At 37.2% G+C, this 21,051-nt stretch overlaps 1 protein-coding gene and 1 pseudogene across 1 annotated transcript; both read left to right on the top strand.

The window, feature by feature from the left end:
• The first annotated feature begins 1,879 nt into the window (after positions 1 to 1,879).
• On the top strand, positions 1,880 to 6,235 carry LOC131314855 (general transcription factor IIH subunit 2-like; annotated as a pseudogene).
• Positions 6,236 to 10,333: 4,098 nt separating this feature from the next.
• Positions 10,334 to 10,777, top strand: LOC131313866 (uncharacterized). Its single transcript, XM_058342363.1, has one exon. It carries the CDS (start codon positions 10,334 to 10,336, stop codon positions 10,775 to 10,777), a length of 444 nt encoding a protein of 147 aa, XP_058198346.1.
• Positions 10,778 to 21,051: the final 10,274 nt, after the last annotated feature.

The raw sequence follows: 21,051 nt of genomic DNA, 5'->3' as shown, positions 1-21,051 counted from the left end.
ATAAATTTTCAAAATAAGATTAAATGTGGAAAATTTTTAAGAGAGTTTGAATACAAGAGGAAGTTTGAAAGTTTTTTTTGGGCCTTAAATCTATTGATGCAAGAATTTTACTAACAGAAAGTCTGAGCATCCTGACCGGGGATTCCCGACTCCGCGCCGGGCCCACTCCAGCCACCGGACGGCTGATCGGATTCGACCAAAAATTCTAAAAAACAAAACCGAGTGGGTCCTTGCGGGAATCAACGGCATTCGATGTGTGTGGGTGACCGACCCAAACACTCCATTTTTTTGTTTTTTTAGAATTTTTGGTCGGATCCGATCAGCCGTCCGGTGGCCGGAGTGGGCCTGGTGTGGCGTCGGGAATTCGGTCAGGAATCTCCGGTTGGGAACTGTAGTCTCTCTCTTTTACTAAGAAAAAAAGTTCAAACTTGGTAAGAAAAAAAATTATTTGAGAAAATCCCACGTAGGAGTGAAAGCCAATGTAAAAGCTTATTCCTATTTTTAGTAAATGCCTGTTCAAATATTTTTTTTTAGTAAAACTCTTTCTTAGTTAGACGTCATTCTCTCCAACTTGTTGGTATTTTTAAGGCTTGAAAGAGAATGTTGTTATGTTGCTTTTGATATTTGTGTTCCTCTTTTCTGAATTTTTATTAGATTCATGTTATATTTTTTAAATTATTCATTTGTCTTAAGGAGAAGAGTCTAAAAATTTAAAAATTATGACCAAAATAAAAAAAAATCACTAAAGACTGAGAACTTTTTCAATTTCATTGCACATTTTTATAATTTTTTTTTATTTATCTCATTGAAGAGAATGTCTAATTCCGAAAATTACGACAAGAAACTAAATAAAAAATTACAAAAATACCAAGAAAAGTACTCCGTATACTACTATACAAAAAATTAAGAAAAATGGGCCTTATGGGGCTTAGCCGCTTAGTGGAGCCGTGGAGGTGGGCTCCACCATAGTATGAACTAGCCGTTGGGGGCACATTTTTTGTGCGCACATAGAAATGCAAGTGAAAATATTTAGGGAGTGGGAGTGTGGGTGGATAGTTTTTTTTTGGGATTCAGGTAGGTGGTTGAGTTTTGATTAGGATAAAAGTGAAAATCATTTTTGTGATACAACCTAGACCCCCACATGGGATGCGATCATAGTCCACCGCACACGTTTAGTGGAGTTACTTTGCGCTCTACAAAAATATAAAAAAATATTCATAAATTATAAATTAATTATTATAAAATTCTGTAAAAAAATCATCTCCAATAAATATCGAAAGATATGTTTTTTAAATTTGTAGTTATAAAAAAATACTACTAATTTATTTTTAGGACCCAAAGGTGGCCCCAGCGCATGTGCGGTGGACTGACTGCATTCCATGCGGTGGTCCCTTGCTGCTACTATCCAATACACCATCGTATGAATAAGCTCTCCTTCTTTTTCGATCGAAAGCCGTCTCTCTTTCTCTCTCTCGGAAGATGGAAATTCGAAAGTAATGGTTGTCTCCTTTCTTGGCACCATAGCTGCCATTGAGCAACTTGATGTTCATTCTAGGGTTTAGCAGTTAACGCCAGAGTAAGGTACAAAACTCTCGATTGCTCTATTCAATTGATTTCTTAATCCTAGATTCCTCACTGTATTTGACCTCCATCTGTGTTATTTTCCTTCCTTTATGTGGAGTTATTTTTGTAAGTTCTCTTTCAATTACCGCCACTGAATAATACATCTTCCGAATCTGAAATTTACGTTTTTATACTGCATACTGAATTTACCGCCGCTCCTCAAACCAGACCAGAGCTGTCACACGAGGCTCTCCCCATTCGATAGCAACCGCGAATAAAAAAAACCCAGGTAAAAATCGACACCATTGCTGTTATGTATGCTACGATACCCATTCTTTGATGTATCTATATATGGTTGTGCACTTCCTTGTTGTGCTTGTGCTTCGTGAAGTTTGAGGCAACTCATGTGTTTTGAGTTGGTACTGTTCTAGGGTTTCATCTCAATCACAAACATTGGCCTGAAGGATACAATGTGGACTGCTGTTAATGCGGGCCCATTAATTTGGCCAAATTATGTGGTGGGCAGACTATATCTTTGCTGAAAGTGGTCGGATGGATAAGTATGGACTATGGACCTACTTGCCTTAGGGTTTCGGTGAAGGATCCGTGTCTGACATGATTAGTTGGACATGCACCAGTCAAGCATATTCTGTCTAAAATCAAACTAACTTTGCAGTTCACATGATTTCTGGTTTGAACTTAACTTTTAGCCCATCACTTTATGAATTAAGAGCTTTACGTGAATTTTAATCTCATTCAAATGCAGAGATGGTCATTTTGTGGGCGTCGGTACCCAGCTTGTTCAGTTTGAAAATTTCCATCTATTTCAACTTTTATCTCAGCAAAATTCAATCTTTACCAACTTTCAGTCAGGACCTCTTTGGTTCTTATTGTAGGAAGTATGAACAATGGTGATGGAAGACGACTTAACAGAGAGGAAAAAGAAGAGGATGAGGAAGATGATGAAAATGGAAGAGGCCTCGATGCCTGGGAGAGAGCTTACGCAGATGACAGATCTGGGGAGTCTCTGCAAGAGGATGAATCTGGCCTCCTTCGCCCAATTGACAACAAAACTCTCTTCCATGCTCAGTATCGCCGGCGTCTGCGCTCTCTCTCCTCTGCCTCAACTGGTGCTCGAATTCAGAAGGGCCTCATTCGCTACCTTTATATTGTCATTGACCTATCCAGGGTAGCCTCATTTGCTACTTTTATATTACCATTGACCTATCCAGGGTATCCAAAATTTTCACTTTGATACCCATGAATTGTAGTATTCATTCAATTGCTTCTTTATGGACCACTAAAAAATTCTATGGATCAGATGCATGAAAAATGGAAAATAGATGTAGTTCAACAGGGTTTCTATGAGGTATTGAGAACCAATGTTTTCTTAGGCGAATGGGGCTAGGTGTTTTAACCCCTCATGAGGCAAGGCGTTCTGGTGTAAGCATTTTGAATTTGAAATTTAAACTCGGTGAATGTGTAAAGTTATTGTAATTTTTTATTTTTTATTTGTTGAACTGAGTTATTGTAAAATATGGTATAGATGATATAGTTATAAATTACTTCAAGATAATAGTACAAGCTTCTCCGTGCCTGGAAATATATGGTAATGTGAGTTTCTAATTGGTACTGTAATTTGGTAGAGATCTATATTGTTTAGATAATGATTTTTATATTATGGTTGTTGGCTCTGTAGTCTGTACACTTTTGTTTTGTTCTTGCTTCATGATTCATTCGATATATATGTGTAGGCGGCTTCAGAGATGGATTTCAAACCAAGATGAATGGTTGTAGTTGCTAAACAAATTGAGGCTCTCATTAGGGAGTTATTTGACCAGAATCCATTGAGTCAAATTGGGCTGGTAATTATAAAAGATGGGGTTGCTCAGTGCCTAACAGATCTTGGTGGCAGTCCTGAGTCCCATGTTAAAGCTCTGATGGGTAAGTTGGAGTGTTCGGGTGATTCCTCGCTTCAGAATGCCCTGGATCTTGTTTGTGACTATCTATGTCAAATCCCATCATATGGTCACCGTGAAGTTCTCATCCTGTATTCGGCTCTCAGTACCTGTGATCCAGGGGATATAATGGAGGCCATCCAGAAGTGCAAGAAATCTAAAATCAGGTGTTCAGTAATCGGTCTCTCAGCGGAAATCTTCATATGCAAATATATTTGCCAAGAAACTGGTGGATTATACTCTGTTGCACTGGATGAGGTGAGTTCAGTTTAATCAAGCAAACATCTAGAAAAGTGGAAGTGCTATACGTGAGTTACAAATTTCAAGAACCAAACTCAACTCTTGCCATCTAAAATGTTGTTAGCATCAGAAAAATCATTACCGTTCTGTTGAGGAGCGACCGAATTAAGTAAATAAGAAAAGAAATAAAGAGAGAATGGAAAAATGGTGGTAATGGGACCCTAAAAGTTCGCTTTGGAATTGTCAAATGGGAGAAAGGCTGATTTAATCAGAGATTTTAGACATCAAGGGAGAAAAGTATCAACCTTGGTTAATTAATGGAGAAAAAAAATGGGAACACTGTAAAGTGTAGTTTATTTAACAATTGTTCTTTGCTGCTAATGCTTGGGTATATCTTCTTTTTGCAGTCTCACTTAAAAGAGTTGGTGCTGGAGCATGCACCGCCACCCCCAGCTATAGCAGAATTTGCTATTGCAAATCTGATCAGGATGGGATTTCCCCAAAGGGCAGCAGAGGGCGTTATCTCAATTTGTTCATGTCATAAAGAGGCTAAGGTTGGTGGAGGATACACTTGTCCAAGATGTAAAGCACGCGTTTGCGAATTACCTACTGAATGTCGCATTTGCGGCCTGACTCTTGTTTCTTCTCCCCATTTGGCAAGATCATTTCACCATCTCTTCCCAATAGCACCATTTGATGATGTGTCTCTTCCCTCCCTTCCAATTTGTCCTCATCAAATGCTCCCAAAGAATTGTTTCGGATGCCAGCAAAGTCTTCGTGATCCTGGTAAGTAGCTGATGCTGACTGCCATTCGACAATTGTGTTGTTTTACTGCCAACAATTTGCATTTGGTAAATCGAACTTTTGAAAAAGAGGTATATGTATACTGTTCTCTTGTGTGTGTGTTGTTATTAGATTGAAGTTAGTGCATAGCATAAGATGAGCAGAGTGTTTACCTGCCTTGCATATTGACGTATACAAAACTTGATGTATAGTAGTATCTCCTTGAACATATGCTCTAATGGTTTTTAACGAAGTGACCATATTTTTGGTTTGGTCAAAATATCCAGGTGAGCTGACAATGTTATGCTAGTAGTAGTTTTGGGTAAAAGGTGCTGTACTTTTGCAGTAGAAAAAAAGATTATATAGTTGTTTGCATTGCTGAATTTGCTGTATTGTGGAGATGAGGTACTCTGAAAGAAAGCCTAAGACAGGTTACCCTAGGAAGCCATTTTTCTCAAAATGCATTTGCAACCTAATCTATTTTTCTCTATTTGTACTTCTAATTTTGTAAGGAATTCAAAGGTTCAAAATTAATTATCTGCACCGTATACTTGAGTTCCCTGGCTGTTGAACATTATCCTCAAAGCTATGTTGGCCAACATTGGGGAATCAACTGGCGCTGGCAAACCTTCGAAGGTAATTGAGGACTATTTAATTGAACACTTGAATGCATAGCCCTTGAGAGAGCGGAATGGTGAAAAACGATTCTTGTATTCGACCCTGATTGATTAGGACACAAGCTTAGTTTGGTTGGTTTATCTAGCTGCGACTCTGCATTTCAATGGAATCATTTCTGTATAGAAAGGGTTCTGCATTATCAATACAAAGTTGAGGTTTTCCGATTTCCGTAGATAGATTATCCATTTTCTATTCTTTGCTGCTCCAAGATGAGGACATCAATCTCTATTCTTGCTGTCTATTCATTCGTATCACTCTGTTTCTAGAAGAAAGTGGGTATTTTTGGAACAATCCTTGTTGGCAGTTAATTACAAGTCTGATTTGAGTCATGTGATTGGATTTAAAAATCCTAGCATTGCAATCATGTCTTTTGCCTTGAAGACACGGTTCCAATTATACCTGTTTTCGTTGGTTTTTATGCAGGAAATAAGCCCATCCCTTGTGTCGTTTGTCCAAAATGCAAACAACGCTTTTGCCTCAACTGTGATATATACATTCACGAGAGTTTGCATAACTGTCCAGGTTGCGAGAGCTTCAGGCAATCAAAGTCAGTTAGTGCTACGTAGAAGTATTTTTTCTGTCAGTCTAAGACTCATGCCCACAAGTTCCAGGTCCACCAGCGCAACAGAAAAATGAGGTTTCGGATATTCGCAAAAAAATTCACCAGCTCACAAAGACGTTTGTAGACGATCCTTGTTTCTGTGAGGGACATCTAGCGCAAAGCTCACAAATCCAAAGAAACCCTGAGTTGATTGGAACTTACTGCGAACCCATTGTTATAAAGAAGAGATTAGTGCAGGAATTTCTTTATATCATGCACTCGCTCCAAATTTTGGATAATACTAATTCTTTGTGTCAAATAGGTCATGTGATAAAAGTGAGTTATTCGGGTTCCCCGCTTGATTGACTATACAAACTGTGGTCAAACACTGAAAATGCTCCGGCCAGGATCCTATACCTGTGGGTATTTTGATCCTTTGTTTTTTATGGCATCTGGGGATTTTGATCTTAAATTTGGTTAAGAATTCCATTCACGTTGAGCACTGTAGCTTCCTTATAACTATCTGGTCCTTCCGGATCAAAAAAAAAAAATCTGGTCCTTTCCAATCTGTTCTGCATTGAGATTGAGCATTTGGCTTTGAATTTTTGCTGTAGGGAACTGGGAATTATGTGAAAATTCAATCCAGGGAGCCTGTGGAGATTTGCACAAGATATATTGTCGGTCAATTGTGTGGTGTGTCCTATGGGATCAGAATCTAATGTTTGTTTGGTTCTTGAAGAGAGTAGTTTTTCTTTTTATTTCTTTAAGTGCACATTTCTTTTCACACCCAAAAAAAAAAAAATTTTGAAACCTATCACATCAACCACTCATCCGCACGCATTAGCTATTACCCCTCTATGCCGCATCCAATCGGGGCGTTATGGGCATATTGGAGCTCAATCAAATTAGAAAAGACACTTCTGGTTTGGCAGCACTTGGTAGGGTGAAAGGAAAGGTAATAATGGTTCCTTCAACAATCCCTTTATCTGATCATCTCATGATTCTCATAAAGATATACGCCGTGTAATAGGAATATCTTTGACAAAATAATAAACCTTATCTGATTATCTCCTGATTCTCCTCGCTAGTGGGAATGAAAATTAAGTTTGGATGGTTCTATTTCTCTATCCCTATGACTTGGTCTTACTTAACCAAATCCCTACGACTTGGTCTTACTAAACCAAAGTTAGAAACGATAACCTGCCTTTGACTGGACAGAGAAGAAGAATAATCGAGGTGCGTGTAAACTGATTCGGATATCCCAAACCGTCAAATGAAAAAATAAAAAGAAATGATGGAAAACAATTGATGAAGCCGGAAGGGTTAATGCGGGCTATTCTTTACTCCATTTTTGGGGGTAAAATAGTCCAGTGTTAATACATTATTGGTTTTTCTCTTTTCTTTTATGAGAGGACAGCTGTTCCGCCATCATTTCGGTCATGCTGTCCGAAAAGTCTCCTAAAGTTTGCGTTGGTGCTGATGTAATACCATCATCTTCATAGGGGTCCTGAGATTCCCCTACTAGACAAGCAAAAAGATTATTATCCTCTTCATTACTTTTTGCTGATGTCATGGATTCATCATCAGCCATTTGTGTAGCTTGGACAGACTGCAGAAATTGGTCCTTCATGTAATCCATGGTCTTTATCACTAATTCATCATCTGTCAGAGACGGATTCTTTGCCCTAATTTGGACTGAAATTTCCAAAAAATGATTCTTTATAGAAGATTTCTCCTTTCTTTTTAATTGTATCTTCAATTCTTGAGTGGTGGATTTAATATTTGAAAGTGTCTTTTCCAAATCAATCCTTTTCCACCATCTATATTGGGAAATTCTTTGAAGTACTGGAAGCCCCAAATTGTTACTCCCAAATTTAACATCCCATTTCCAAATCCATGGGAAACCAAAAGTTGTCATTGTAAAAAGGAATGATTTTCCTTCGTAAGTATTGGTTCCCCACAATTGAGGATGAAACTGCATGGTTGAAGAACTCTAGTTCCTTCTGAACTTCTGCTGGCAAATAGTCGGACCGAGGTCCAAATTTAGACCACCAATTGTAAAACCAATTTGGAAATTCATTCTGCCCAACAAGATTTGGACACAATTTGAAAAACCACGAATGTTTTTTCCTTTGATTTTGGTAATAGAAAGCCTTTGTCCATGCTTCAATGTAATTCCAATAATTATATTGAACTGGAATTCCATTTTTAGCCTTAATTGACGAAGTTTTTTTATTTTTGTGGGTGAATTCCCCACTTATGAATTGGTATGACCATCTTAATTATGGCATTGCTACAGCTAATTGGACTTTTCTGTCCAATCTTGCTATCATAAGTATGGTTAATTTCCACAGATCCAGCTTCTGTAAGCGTTGCTTCATAGAGCATATGGGGCAATTGCGTTCCATTAGCTTATGTAATTCGGTGTATAAGGTGTTGGCTAAAGTCTTGGTTAATAGGCTTCAGCGTTTCTTGCCGAAGATTATTAGTAACAGTCAGAGTGCTTTTGTAGGTGGGCGGATGATTTCAGATAACATTATTCTCATTCAAGAAGCGCTGCACTACATGAAGAACCAAAGATATGGGGGTAACCGGTCTATTGCAATGAAATTGGACATGAGCAAGGCTTATGATAGAGTTGAGTGGGGTTTTGTGGAAGCCATTATGCATAAGATGGGGTTTTCTGAAGTCTGGATTGGTTGGATTATGGGGTGTTTATCGTCAGTGGGCTACTCTCTTTTGCTTAATGGGCAGACTTCCGGTTTTGTACAACCGCAAAGGTGACTTCGTTAAAGGGATCCTTTATCTCCGTATTTGTTCCTGTTATGTGCTGAAGGATTGTCAGAGATGCTTCGGAAGGCGGAACTCAGGAAAATGATTCATGGGATCAGAATTTCTCGTGGGAGTCCTCCGATCAGCCATCTTCTTTTTGCGGATGATACGATTGTGTTTTGTAAAGTGAACCAAAGGGAAGTGCAGACCATTGATTCCATTTTGACAGATTATAAGTAAGCGTCGGGGCAGCTTATTAACTATCAAAAATCCTCGCTCTTTTTTAGCAAGAATACCATACAAGAGATGAGGGTGGAGCTCAGTAATGTCATATCTATTCCAGTTCGGGCAGACCTTGGCAAGTATTTAGGTCTTCCGGCTGAAATTGGTAAGTCAAAGACTGAGCTTTTCGGCTATATCATGGATAGAGTATTGCAAAAATTGGCGGGTTGGAAGGAGAGGTTGATTACACTAGCTGGGAAGGAGGTATTATTGATGTCTGTAGCGCTTGTTCTTCCTACTTATGCTATGTCTTGTTTTAAGTTGCCGGAAGGATTGTGTCATCAGATTGAAGCAGCTATGGCTAGATTTTGGCGGGGTCAGACCGGAAATGAACGAAAAATTCATTGGATGAAGTGGAGTCGATTGTGCAAAGAGAAATTCAAAGGTGGACTTGGGTTTCGAAGTCTTACTGCATACAATTTGGCTCTTCTTGCGAAGCAAGGGTGGCGGATCATGAGGGCTCCCCATTGTCTCATGGCTAGGGTACTTAAAAGTAAATATTTTAAGAATTGCAGTTTTTTGGAAGTTGGTTTGGGGTCTAATCCATCATATGTCTGGAGGAGTATTTGAGAAGGGAGGAAAGTTCTAGTAGCGGGGATGCGTTGGGTGATTGGGAATGGTACATCGGTTTGGGTGGATGATGATCCTTGGAGTCCTAAAGCAGGAGATTTCATGGCTAGGAGGGTGGTAGTTGATGATAGTATAGAGACAGCAGATCAACTCATTGATCCGGTGTCAAGAACTTGGAAGGTGAGTGAAGTTCAGAGGCTGTTTGATAGTGAGCAGGCGCAATGCATCTTGAGCATTCCAGTATCATGCACAAATGCTCTCGACTCTTTGGTATGGCATTTCTCCTCTTCGGGAACTTATAATGTCCGCTCGGGTTACATGACGGCATTGGAGCTTGGTGACCAAGGCTCGACGGCAAGTGGAGATGGCGAAAATTCTACTTCTGCTACCCTTTCAGAGAATCGATGGTGACATCTGTGGAAACTCAAAATTTCGAAGAAGATTTTGCACTTTATTTGGAAGTGTCTTCATGAGATTTTGCCGACTAAAGCAAATCTTTTTCGGAAAAAGGTTGTTGAGGAGTCAAGCTGCCCAGTTTGTGGGGTGGAAGTGGAAACAATTTTGCACCTTTTCTGCACATGCCTTTTAGCGCAACAGGTCTGGTCTTTGTTCCCTTTTAATACGGGCTTGGTTGGTGCTAGTTATAATTCATTTGTTGATTTGTGGGATGCTTTTGACGCTCGTTGGCAGAATGTTTCGAATAAGGACTAGCGTTGTTCTCTTATAGCAGTTGGGATGTGGTATATTTGGAAAATCAGAATGGTGCTTTGTTTGAACAAAAAAATTTGCTGCCTCAAGTTGTTAGTTCTAGGGCAGCAGGTTGCTTGGATGAATAGTTAGCAACAAACCGATCAGTGGGAGAAACTCGGGGTAATAGGGAGGAGGATTCTAGCGTTGCTTGGCAGCGGTCGAGTACTGGTTTTGTTAAAATTAATGTGGATGGAGGATGGGCAAAGTTTTCTGGGAAAGGTGCATATACGGTGTGGTTATCAGAGATGCAAATGGAATGTTCATGGCTGCTGCATCTAGATGCTTGTCTTGGTGTAAAAGCCCAGAACTCGCAGAGGCCATGGCGGTTCGTCGTGGAGTCCAAGTGGGGCTTCAACTAGGACTAAATGCAGTCATGGTGGAAAGTGATTCTAAGGCAGTCATTGACATGATAAATGGGCATACAGTAGTCAGCCAAAGCGTGAATTCTACCATCCATGATGTTAAGGTTTTGAGCAATGATTTTCAAAGTTGTATGTTTTTGTTTGCTCGCCGATCTTCTAATTCGGTTGCGCATACTTTGGCTAGTAAAGGTTTAGGTGGGTTGGATTGTAGTCTTTGGACTGAATCCCCTCATGTTTGGCTTCTTGATTCCTTGTCTAGGGATGGAGATTCCTCATGATGTATTTGGTTTGCGGTTTATAATATCATCTGTTATCGTCTTGACAAAAAAAAGCATTGCTTCATAGATATATCTGTACTTCCCTTCTGGAATTGGATAACTCATTGTATTGAAATAGCGGGACTTAATTTCCTACGGATCATTCTTGAATTGTTCATCTTGTGATTCTAGGATCATTATTATTTCTGTGGTTTCCAATGATTTGAAAACCTCTTCTGATTGCACCACCTCCTTAATTGAGAGTGATGATGATGCCGAAGCTGCATCCTGAAGTGAAGGAAATTGTAGTTTTTGAGCCTTTAAGTAGGCCTCAATATCAGCTTGGGTAATTCTATTTCGACCCTTTCCTCGAGAATTATTGCCACGACCTCTTCCTCGGTCAGGAGGTCTATTCATCCTGCAAAATTAAGCACCAGCCAATATCTTCAGCCTGGCCTGAATTTGCTGAAGTTTGTATTTAAAATAATTATTGACTATGTCATCTGCTTCCTCCGAATTCGGATAACCATATTCTTCATAAAATTGGATGAGGGCTTGACGAGTGTAAGGGTAAAATATTTATGATTGTCAATGGCATGCGTCAAAACACATTCGTCTGTATAATTGCGATTATTTGATTATTGAGTTGTATTTTATTTATTTTTATTTATAGAGTGTCTATTAGGAAGTGGAAGGAAATCTATTCATTTGTAATTAAGAGTGAGCGTTTTGGATAGAAAGGAGGCCATCTACAGCAAGTCGGATTCGGTGAAAACGGATTGATGGACGGGTCAATTTATTACCAATCGGCTGCTTCAGTTTTTTAACATAAAAGTAAGGTAAGAAAAAATAAAGTGTGGCCCAATCAAGAGGCCTATTCTTTTCCTCCTAGGTTTTGTTTCAAAGACTTATAAAAAGAAAAGTGGAAGCTGTGATACGGGTAGACACACAGTGGTAATAAGAAAAACAAAAGGTAGTGTGGCGACAGGAAGATGAACTCGAAGAGCTCAACATATTGAGAGTAGCCCCACGTTCTGAAAAGGGAGAAATATCAAAGGGGGTCTTTGCTTTGTGTCTTGGAGTACATCTATGGATCATTGAGTGTTGAATCCATCTCCAAGAGTTTTATCATCTACAACTAAAAGTTTGAGAAAAGCCCTAAGGAGGATTCCTAGGCAAGTTCAAGTCCTTTGGTGGATTCCGGGAGGCAAACGGAAGGCTTGTGGATTCAAGGCAGCGGCGGTCAAGCACTGGGTGTGGTGAACGTGGATTCGGCAAGTAAGTCTTAGGATCGATTGTGAAGATTCAAATCGTAGGGTAAGATTACTTGTAACTACACAATGATTATAGTGTTTGATTCCTTCCCGTGGTTTTTTTCCGTTTAGGGTTTTCCACGTATATCTGGTGTTCATCTTTTTATTGCTTCTCGTTTGTGTGATTATCTTATTTATCGATTGGCGGATTGATTTACTAAAAAGATAAAAATAGCAAATATTTATATACCTAGTTGAGCTAGGATTTTTCAACGAGCATGAGCCCAACGATTAAGATAAAATCTTGTTGGAACATAGCATTGAAAATTTTGTTCCCAATTTGCCCGTGATAAATTTCTCATCACAATTCGAAATTTTTGGTCTTTTGTGACTAGAAATTTTAGTCGTTCCTCTGGTATTGAGGGACAAACAGTTTTAAGAAAAGTTTCTATGTCCATATTCATAACATAAGCCATCAATTAGCCCTGCAGAAATTTACGAGTGAGAAAATTTGGTAGAGAATTATTTTCTCATTTAATATATTCTATATCAAAATCAAATGCAGACAATTCAGACTGCCAATGAGCAAAAATTTGCTTTGAAGCCAAGTTTTTAATATTCTGTTTTAAAACCTGCTTGGCTGCATTGCAATCCACTTTAAGAAGAAAGTGTTGATTAAGTAGATCATCTTGAAATTTATTTATGCATTTGATAATAGAAAGAATTTCTTTCTTTATTGTGCTATAATTAAATTGTGCATTTTTTAAAAGTCTAGAAGTGAACCTTACTAATTCTTTCTTACAAGAATTTGGATTATATTGCTTTAAGATGCCACCATACCCAATATTGGATGCATCTGTTTCTACAATTTTCTTCCATCATAGATTAGCAATTGCCAAACATGGTAATTGCTTAGCCTTTAGCTTAATTTTTTGGACAGCCTTTGTATGATATTTTGTCCAAGGAGGAGGATTCTTCTTAAGTCTTTCATATAAGGGAGTTGAATCCTGGGCTAACTCCTTATAGTAGTCTCCTATATAATTGAGACTTCCAAGAAACCTTTGCAATTCAGTTTTGTCCTTTATTTAATCTGGAAATTTAGAAGCAAATTCTATACTTCTATCAAGTGGGATAATTTTCCCTTGGTGAATATTATGTTCTAAAAACCGAACCCTAGTTTGGAATAATTTCATTTTAGGTGCAGACACTACTAAATCAGTTCTTTTAATGACATCTTTAAAAATTTTAAGATGTTTTATAGGTTGATCAATGTTTTGTGAGAAAATTAAAACATCATCAATGTAATAAATTGCAAATTCTGCATAAGGATAAAAAATATCATTCATAATATTTTGAAATTCTGAAGGTGCATTCTTCAGACTAAACGGCATTACATTCCATTCATAATGACCAAACGGAACAATAAAAGCTGTTTTATATCTATTAGCTTTTTTTATTTGAATCTGTCAATAACCTGATTTTAAATCAAATTTAGAGAAAATGACTACCTTATTCAGTCTGTCCAACAAATCCTTTTTATTAGGAATTGGATATCTTATCCATAGCAAGACTTCATTGAGAGGCTTATAATTTATTACTAGCCTAGAAACTCCACGTTCCTTTTCAGCATTTTTGTTAACATAAAAAGTTGTTCAACTCCAAGGAGAATAGCTGTAACGCCCCGCTATTTTCTAAAAATAAACTCCAAAATACACTGTATTTCAAACACTTCTAGTCCCCTATTTTCTCCATAAATAAATTACATCATCAAAAATAAACTTAAGCCGCCTTCTAAATACTCTCCTAGATGCTCCAAAATTATCAACTCTTCCAAGACCTCTCCAAATTAATCCTTATATGCTCCGATTCAATTTCCACTAATTCGGCTCCACACCTGAAAAAGAAATTATCCAAGAAATATACGATACAACAAAATAACAAAGCTCATGTTCAAGTGGAATCAATAAACGATAATCGACCAACAAGTCGAAACAACAATCACAAGGGACCTCATACCATGTCCTCCTCAGTACATGACCAGTAACACTCCCCTAATACCTTCCTCACCGAGTCATTCTCGACCCATTCTGGCTATTGGATAGGCTATTGGTGCATGAGTTCACTCGATCCATGTACTAAACAGTTCTGTAGTACTCAGCCAACAATATCATATTCGATACCAATTATTCCACTTTCCAATGATATCCACAAGATTGAACAAATATCATGAGATAATCAAAAGGAGTACAAAAGTGAGAGTGAAGAAAGGATTCCGAAAGTGTGAAGCATATCGTATACTCCCCGGATTACCTCAAATATGCCCGGCCGTTACATCTATGACTCAGTACCTTAAAATATTCACCACTGGCCCGCCAATATCCACCATTCAAAACATCACTAACTATTTATAAACTTTCAAGCTTTTTCCCTCTTCTCTTTCTCCCATTCTATTCTCTCTTTCCTTTCTCTATTTTACTTGGTGGTGTGTGGTGTGTGTGGTGTTGAAGGTGGTAGGGAGGCCTACTTATACTAGTAAGCTACAAGATCTAGAATCATCTAATGAGATTTATCCATATCTTTTAATATCTAGGATAATCTTACATAATCTAATAAAATCTAGAGATAATCCAAGTATAACTAAGAAAATCTAGAGATAATCCAAGTATAACTAAGAATATCTAGAATAAATTTTCAAAATCTAGGTATATCAAGATGAAATCTAACATTAGCTTTCACAAAATCTAACCACATCTTCTAGAATTATCTAATATAATCTAATCATTATCTTATATAATCTAATAATATCTAACAAAATCTATATAATATCTAATAATATCCAAACAAATCTTAATGTATCTAAATATATCTTAGGATATCCAATCATATCTTATCCTAATCCAATGTAATCTTATTATAGATTTTTAGGATTATGAAGTAGGGCTAGGGTTTTATAATAGTTGGGTACAAGGATAACATAGTTCAAGATATAAAAAAAATATTATATGATATCAATTTAATGGCTAGCTCCTAGAGTTAAATTAAAATAATGCAAACACTTTAATAAATGATAAAAAAAATTTAGTAAAAGAATTATAATAAAATGTTTAATTAAAAAAATGACTTGAAAATTCGGGTCATTACAATAGCTTTTTCTAATTAATTGTTTTTTAAGTAAACTGTCAATTTCATTTTGACACATTGTTAAATATTCTTGTTTCATTTGAGAAGGTCTTGCCTTTGTGGGAATTTTTGTTTCATCAAAATCCTTCTCATAAGGTGGTGAAATAATAGGCTTCTTCATATCCAAAAAAGCATTAGGGATATTACAACAGATTTCCTTATTGAAATCTTCCTCTATGTGAGAAATTTTCTGTTTTATAAAAGGTTTTTGTAAAGTTTCTTCAATACTCATAATTTGAATTTCTTTTTGAAGAAAATTTATTTGTTTATCTTTATTAGAAATTCTTCTCATAATATCATTTATTTCCTTATGAACAGGAGATGAAACAAATTCAAAAAATATTTCATGACCATCGATTCGGGCGGTTATCCCAGTAGTGCTAGTTTGCATAGGCATTAATATTGCCAAAAAAAGTGTGTCTAATATTAATTCTTGCTGGAGATTTCTGATACACAGAAAAGTTGTCTCCAAACAAATTCCTTTATTACAAATGTAAACATTGTTTAACTTGTATTTAATTATCATTCTAGACCCACCGGCATTAGCGAGACTTTGAGAAGTTTTCTCAAAATATTGTGTTGGAACCAATTCTTTCTGGATACAATTCATATCTGCTCCACTATCAACAAGAGCAATAATATTAGTGATTGTGTATTCTTTTTGAATTACAAGATTTACTCTTATGTGCCATTTGTTACCCAAATTATGCAACCTAGAGGGGGGGTGAATAGGATTGCTAGTAATAATTACCAATAAAAATTTATCTCTAACAATATATGCAAACAATAAGTATGCAATCAAAATAGAGAGATAGAGAGATAGAACCCGTTTATAGTGGTTCGGTCCGGATTTGTCCACGGTCCGGCCCTACTCCACTTCTCCTCAAGCAATTACTTGAAGGTTAGACTAATCTTTAAAAGATTACAACTTGTAAGTCTTGCGGGTGCTTACAAGAACCGAATGCCTCTAGCTTTCCCGAGGAGCTAGCACAACCGCAAGAATTTTCTCCGAAAACTTCTCAAAAACAATAACACCCAAATTCCAACCCGAATTTGGTCTTCTAAGCTTTCAAGTGTTTGACTCAAACACTCACTTAGGAAATACAAGTATGTGAAGAAGGTATGAAAATTATCGCTCACGACTTGTACAAATTTTCTCTCAAGAATAATATGAAAGTGGAAGAACAATGAGAATTTTTGGCTTTGATCTTTTGAGAATTTGCTCTTGCAATAATATGGAATGTTGTAGCTTGTGTGTGTACTCATTAATGAGTTCTTGATGCCTTATATAGCCATCCATATGCTTCCTAGCCGTTGGAAACTAGCCGTTGGAACTAGCCGTTGGAAACTAACCGTTGGAAACTAGCCGTTGGAAACTAGCCGTTTGATAGAGTGGTCATCCGGGTGGTCGTCCGGTTGTCACAGCTTTCTGTTCAGACAGCCGGCTTGTCAGCCGGTTCGTCAACCTGTGGCTCACAATTTCATCTAAATAAACCGTTAAAGCATGTATTGAGCTCAATAAAGTCTTTGTAAATATAAATCATGAATCCAAGAGACTTTATGCTATATTTCAAGGTCACGAAAATATTTAATTCGGGAATCGACTTTTCGATAATTTTGTATTTGCCGAATAAAAATATCATTGAATTAATCATCAAAATAATTAATAGAGATGCATATAAATTTTCACAAATTATAATGCATACATTTTTCAACAATCTCTCCCTTTTTGATGATGACACAAAATGATAGTTTTTATTCAAGTAGGAGTTATGCCAATCTCCCCCTTAATACATGCACCAAAGCAGTTATCTATGATCAACGAGTAATAGCAATAATCATCAGATCATAGCAAGCAATTTTTTTAAATTTGCCCAAAATGGCAAGATAGATCAATTAAAACTTGGCTTTTTCTCCCCCTGTGACATCAAAAAAAAAAAAACTAAAAAGAGAAAAACAATAGGGCCATGGTTCCAGCACCATGCCGCTCTTGCCCTGTAGCACTCTATCTTCGTTCATTGAGAGCTTGGCGTCCTTGATTTTCGTATTCTCGAATAATGGCTGCTACAACGGCAGCTATAATGCCAATCCAATACCACAGAGTATCCACATTTACATTCCATCCGAACCATGGTGGTATTCTCATGGTAAGTAACGCACACAGCAGAATGAAGATAAAGAGTTGCATCCAAATGGTTTGGATAAACAACCTGAACTCTGCTCGTTCGGCATCTCTTTCGTAAAACTCAAACGGTAACCCTTGCGGTATGTTTGCCATTGCTTGATGAGAGATTTAGGCCGAGAGAGAAGGAAAGATAGATAGATGAAGAGATAGAGAGAGTGTTGTTGAATTTATAGAGTATGAGAGAAGTGTTTGAGGATAAGGGATAGAGATGCGGCGCCGAATAGAGATAGGATAGGGGCGGTGCCGAATAGAGATAGGATAGGGGTGGCGCCGAAAAGAACAAGAATAGGGGAAGAAAATTGTGTTCGGGTGTTTATTGTTGTGTCCCCTTAATACATGCTCCCCCTAAAAGAGAGCTTTTTAAAGAATGCGAGGGGTATTACCGAGAATGATTATCCCTGCAAGCTTAGAGACAAGAAATTCATATCGGCGAAGTATATAAGAGACAATTTAAGCACTAAGCCATGAAGTTCATACAAACTAAGTGTAACAGACTTAATAAATCAGAGTTAGCAACGCAAAAGCTTGAATAAGTCTCAACCTCACGGTTGTCCGGTTGGACATCCGCTTGGACATCCGACTGACAAATGCAGGTTAAGTCCAGAAATCGTTTAAGAGGAGTAACATTAAAGACCATAAAACTGATTTTCTTCATACCAAACACAGGAAAATGAAACATATGATAAAATGTTTGGAGGGTGATTTCTTTATCAAGATCATTTGTACTCTCCATCAAGTATGATATTTACGAATTCAATCAACTCAACATTGAATCCAAAAAAAAAACTTTTGACATCAAGAACACAACTTTTTCATAAATGATTAGACATGCCGAGTTCTCGTCGAATGAAACAAAATTGTTCTTCACCAAGGGGTTTTGTGAAAATGTCCGCCAATTGCTTGTCGGTACTAATAAAGTTAAGTTCAATATCCCCTTTTTGAACATGATCTCTTATAAAATGATGTCTAATCTCAATATGTTTTGTTCGAGAATGTTGAATTGGATTCTTGGTTAAGCTAATTGCACTAGTATTATCACATTTAATAGGAATATGATCATATTGCAAATTGAAATCCTCCATTTGTTGTTTGATCCACAATATTTGGGCACAACAACTTCCGGCCGCTACATATTCCGCCTCGGCGGTAGATAGAGCTACGGAATTTTGTTTCTTGCTATGCCAAGACACTAGAGAGTGCCCTAGAAATTGGCAAGTCCCACTTGTACTTTTACGATCAACTTTGAAACCTCCAAAATCCGCATCCGAATAACCAATTAAATCAAATGCAACTCCACGTGGATAAAACAATCCTAAGTCATGAGAACCGCCAACATATTTAAAGATACGTTTAATAGCTTTTAAATGCGATTCTTTAGGACATGATTGAAATCTAGCACACATGCAAACACTAAACATTATATCCGGTCTACTTGCAGTGAGATAAAGTAATGAGCCGATCATACCTCGATACATCTTTTCATTGACGGCCTTACCATTCTCATCTTTGTCTAGCTTAGTTGATGTGCTCATTGGTGTGCTCGTTGGCTTTGATCCTTCCATGCCAAACTTCTTAATAAGTTCTTTCGCATACTTGGCTTGGTTGATTAGGATCCCCTCATTAGTTTGCTTGATTTGAAGTCCGAGGAAGAAGTTAAGCTCCCCCATCATACTCATTTCAAATTCACCTTGCATACACTTAGCAAACTCTTTGCACATATTATCATTAGTGGCACCAAAGACAATATCATCAACATATATTTGAATAATGAGCATATCTTTACCTTTGGCTTTAATGAAAAGAGTAGTATCAATTTTTCCACGAGTAAAGCCATTGTCAAGCAAGAATGAACTAAGTCTATCATACCATGCACGTGGTGCTTGCTTCAAACCATATAAAGCTTTTGAGAGTTTAAAAACATGATCGGGGTATACATGATCTTCAAAGCCGGGAGGTTGTTTGACATAAACTTCTTCATTTATGAACCCATTCAAAAATGCACTTTTCACATCCATTTGATAAAGCTTGAAATTTTTGAAAGATGCAAAGGCAAGTAATATGCGAATAGCCTCTAATCTAGCTACCGGTGCAAAAGTTTCTTCAAAATCAATACCTTCTTCTTGATTATAACCTTGAGCAACAAGTCTAGCTTTATTCCTAACAATATTTCCGGATTCATCTAGCTTGTTACGAAAAACCCATTTAGTACCTATAATAGTGTGATCAAGAGGCTTAGGTACTAATGCCCAAACTTTATTCCTTTCAAATTGATTTAACTCATCTTGCATGGCCAAAATCCAATTTTCATCATCTTGAGCTTCCGGAAAGTTTTTAGGCTCAATTTGAGAAACAAAAGCTTGATTTTCACAAAAATTTCTATGAGACGAGCGAGTGGTTACCCCTTTCGAAACTTCTCCAAGAATCAAGTCCTTTGGATGGTTTTGCACGAATCTCCAATCCTTGGAAAGATCTTGGTTGTCTCCCATGGCATCTTGAGGTTGATTAATAACTTCATCTTCTTTGACTTGAGAGCTTTCTACTTGAGTATCACCATCAACTTTTTCTTGAATTGTCAAGTCATGAATCTTATGTGTAATCTCTAAGTCATCATTATCAACAACATCCTTAGTAGCACAAGGATTAGATTCATCAAAGGAAACGTGAATAGATTCTTCAACAAGATTAGTGCGCTTATTATAAATTCTATATGCTTTGCTAGTAAGAGAGTAACCAATAAAGATGCCTTCATCCGATTTTGAATCAAATTTACCCAAGTTATCTTTTCCATTGTTTAATACATAACATTTACAACCGAAGGCATGAAAGTAATTAATGTTGGGTATTCTACCATTCCAAAGCTCATAAGGAGTTTTCTTGAGGATAGGCCTAATTAAAACTCGATTCAAAATATAGCATGAGGTATTAACGGCTTCCGCCCAAAAATATTTTGGCAAAGAGTTTTCACAAAGCATAGTGCGGGCCATTTCTTCCAGAGTACGATTTTTTCTCTCTACTACTCCATTTTGTTGAGGAGTACGAGGTACGGAAAAGTTATGACCAATACCATGTTCATCACAAAACTTTTCATATAAAGAATTGTCAAGTTCTTTTCCATGATCCGTACGAATGTTAGAAATAACAAAGCCTTTTTCATTTTGAACTCTTCTACAAAGTTTAGTGAAATTAGGATAAGCCTCATTCTTATGAGCTAGGAACATCACCCATGTATATCTAGAGAAATCATCAACAACAACAAGACAATAATAGTTTCCACAAAGACTTGGAGAGCGAGTTGGTCCAAACAAATCCATATGAAGTAATTGCAAAGGTCTAGTAGTTGAAACAACATTTTTGGACTTAAAAGAAACCTTGGTTTGTTTTCCTTGTTGGCAAGGACCACAAAGTCTATCTTTTTCAAATTTGATTTTAGGAAGACCTTTTACCAAATTTTTTCTAGAGAGTTTTGAAATAGCATCCATACTTGCATGTCCTAGGCGCCTATGCCAAAGCCAACTATTTTCACTCAACGCGGAAAAACATTTTATATCACAATTACTTAAATCATTGAGATTAAAAACATATACATTTTCAAATCTTTGTCCAACGAAGAGTGTCTTGTTGCTTTTGTCATTTTCAATGATACATTTGGATTTTTCAAAGATAACACGATTTCCTCT

The sequence above is a fragment of the Rhododendron vialii genome, chromosome 13a (genome assembly GCF_030253575.1).
Source record: "Rhododendron vialii isolate Sample 1 chromosome 13a, ASM3025357v1".
In the NCBI taxonomy this organism is placed as follows: domain Eukaryota; kingdom Viridiplantae; phylum Streptophyta; class Magnoliopsida; order Ericales; family Ericaceae; genus Rhododendron; species Rhododendron vialii.
This window is presented reverse-complemented; position numbering and strand designations above follow the sequence as displayed.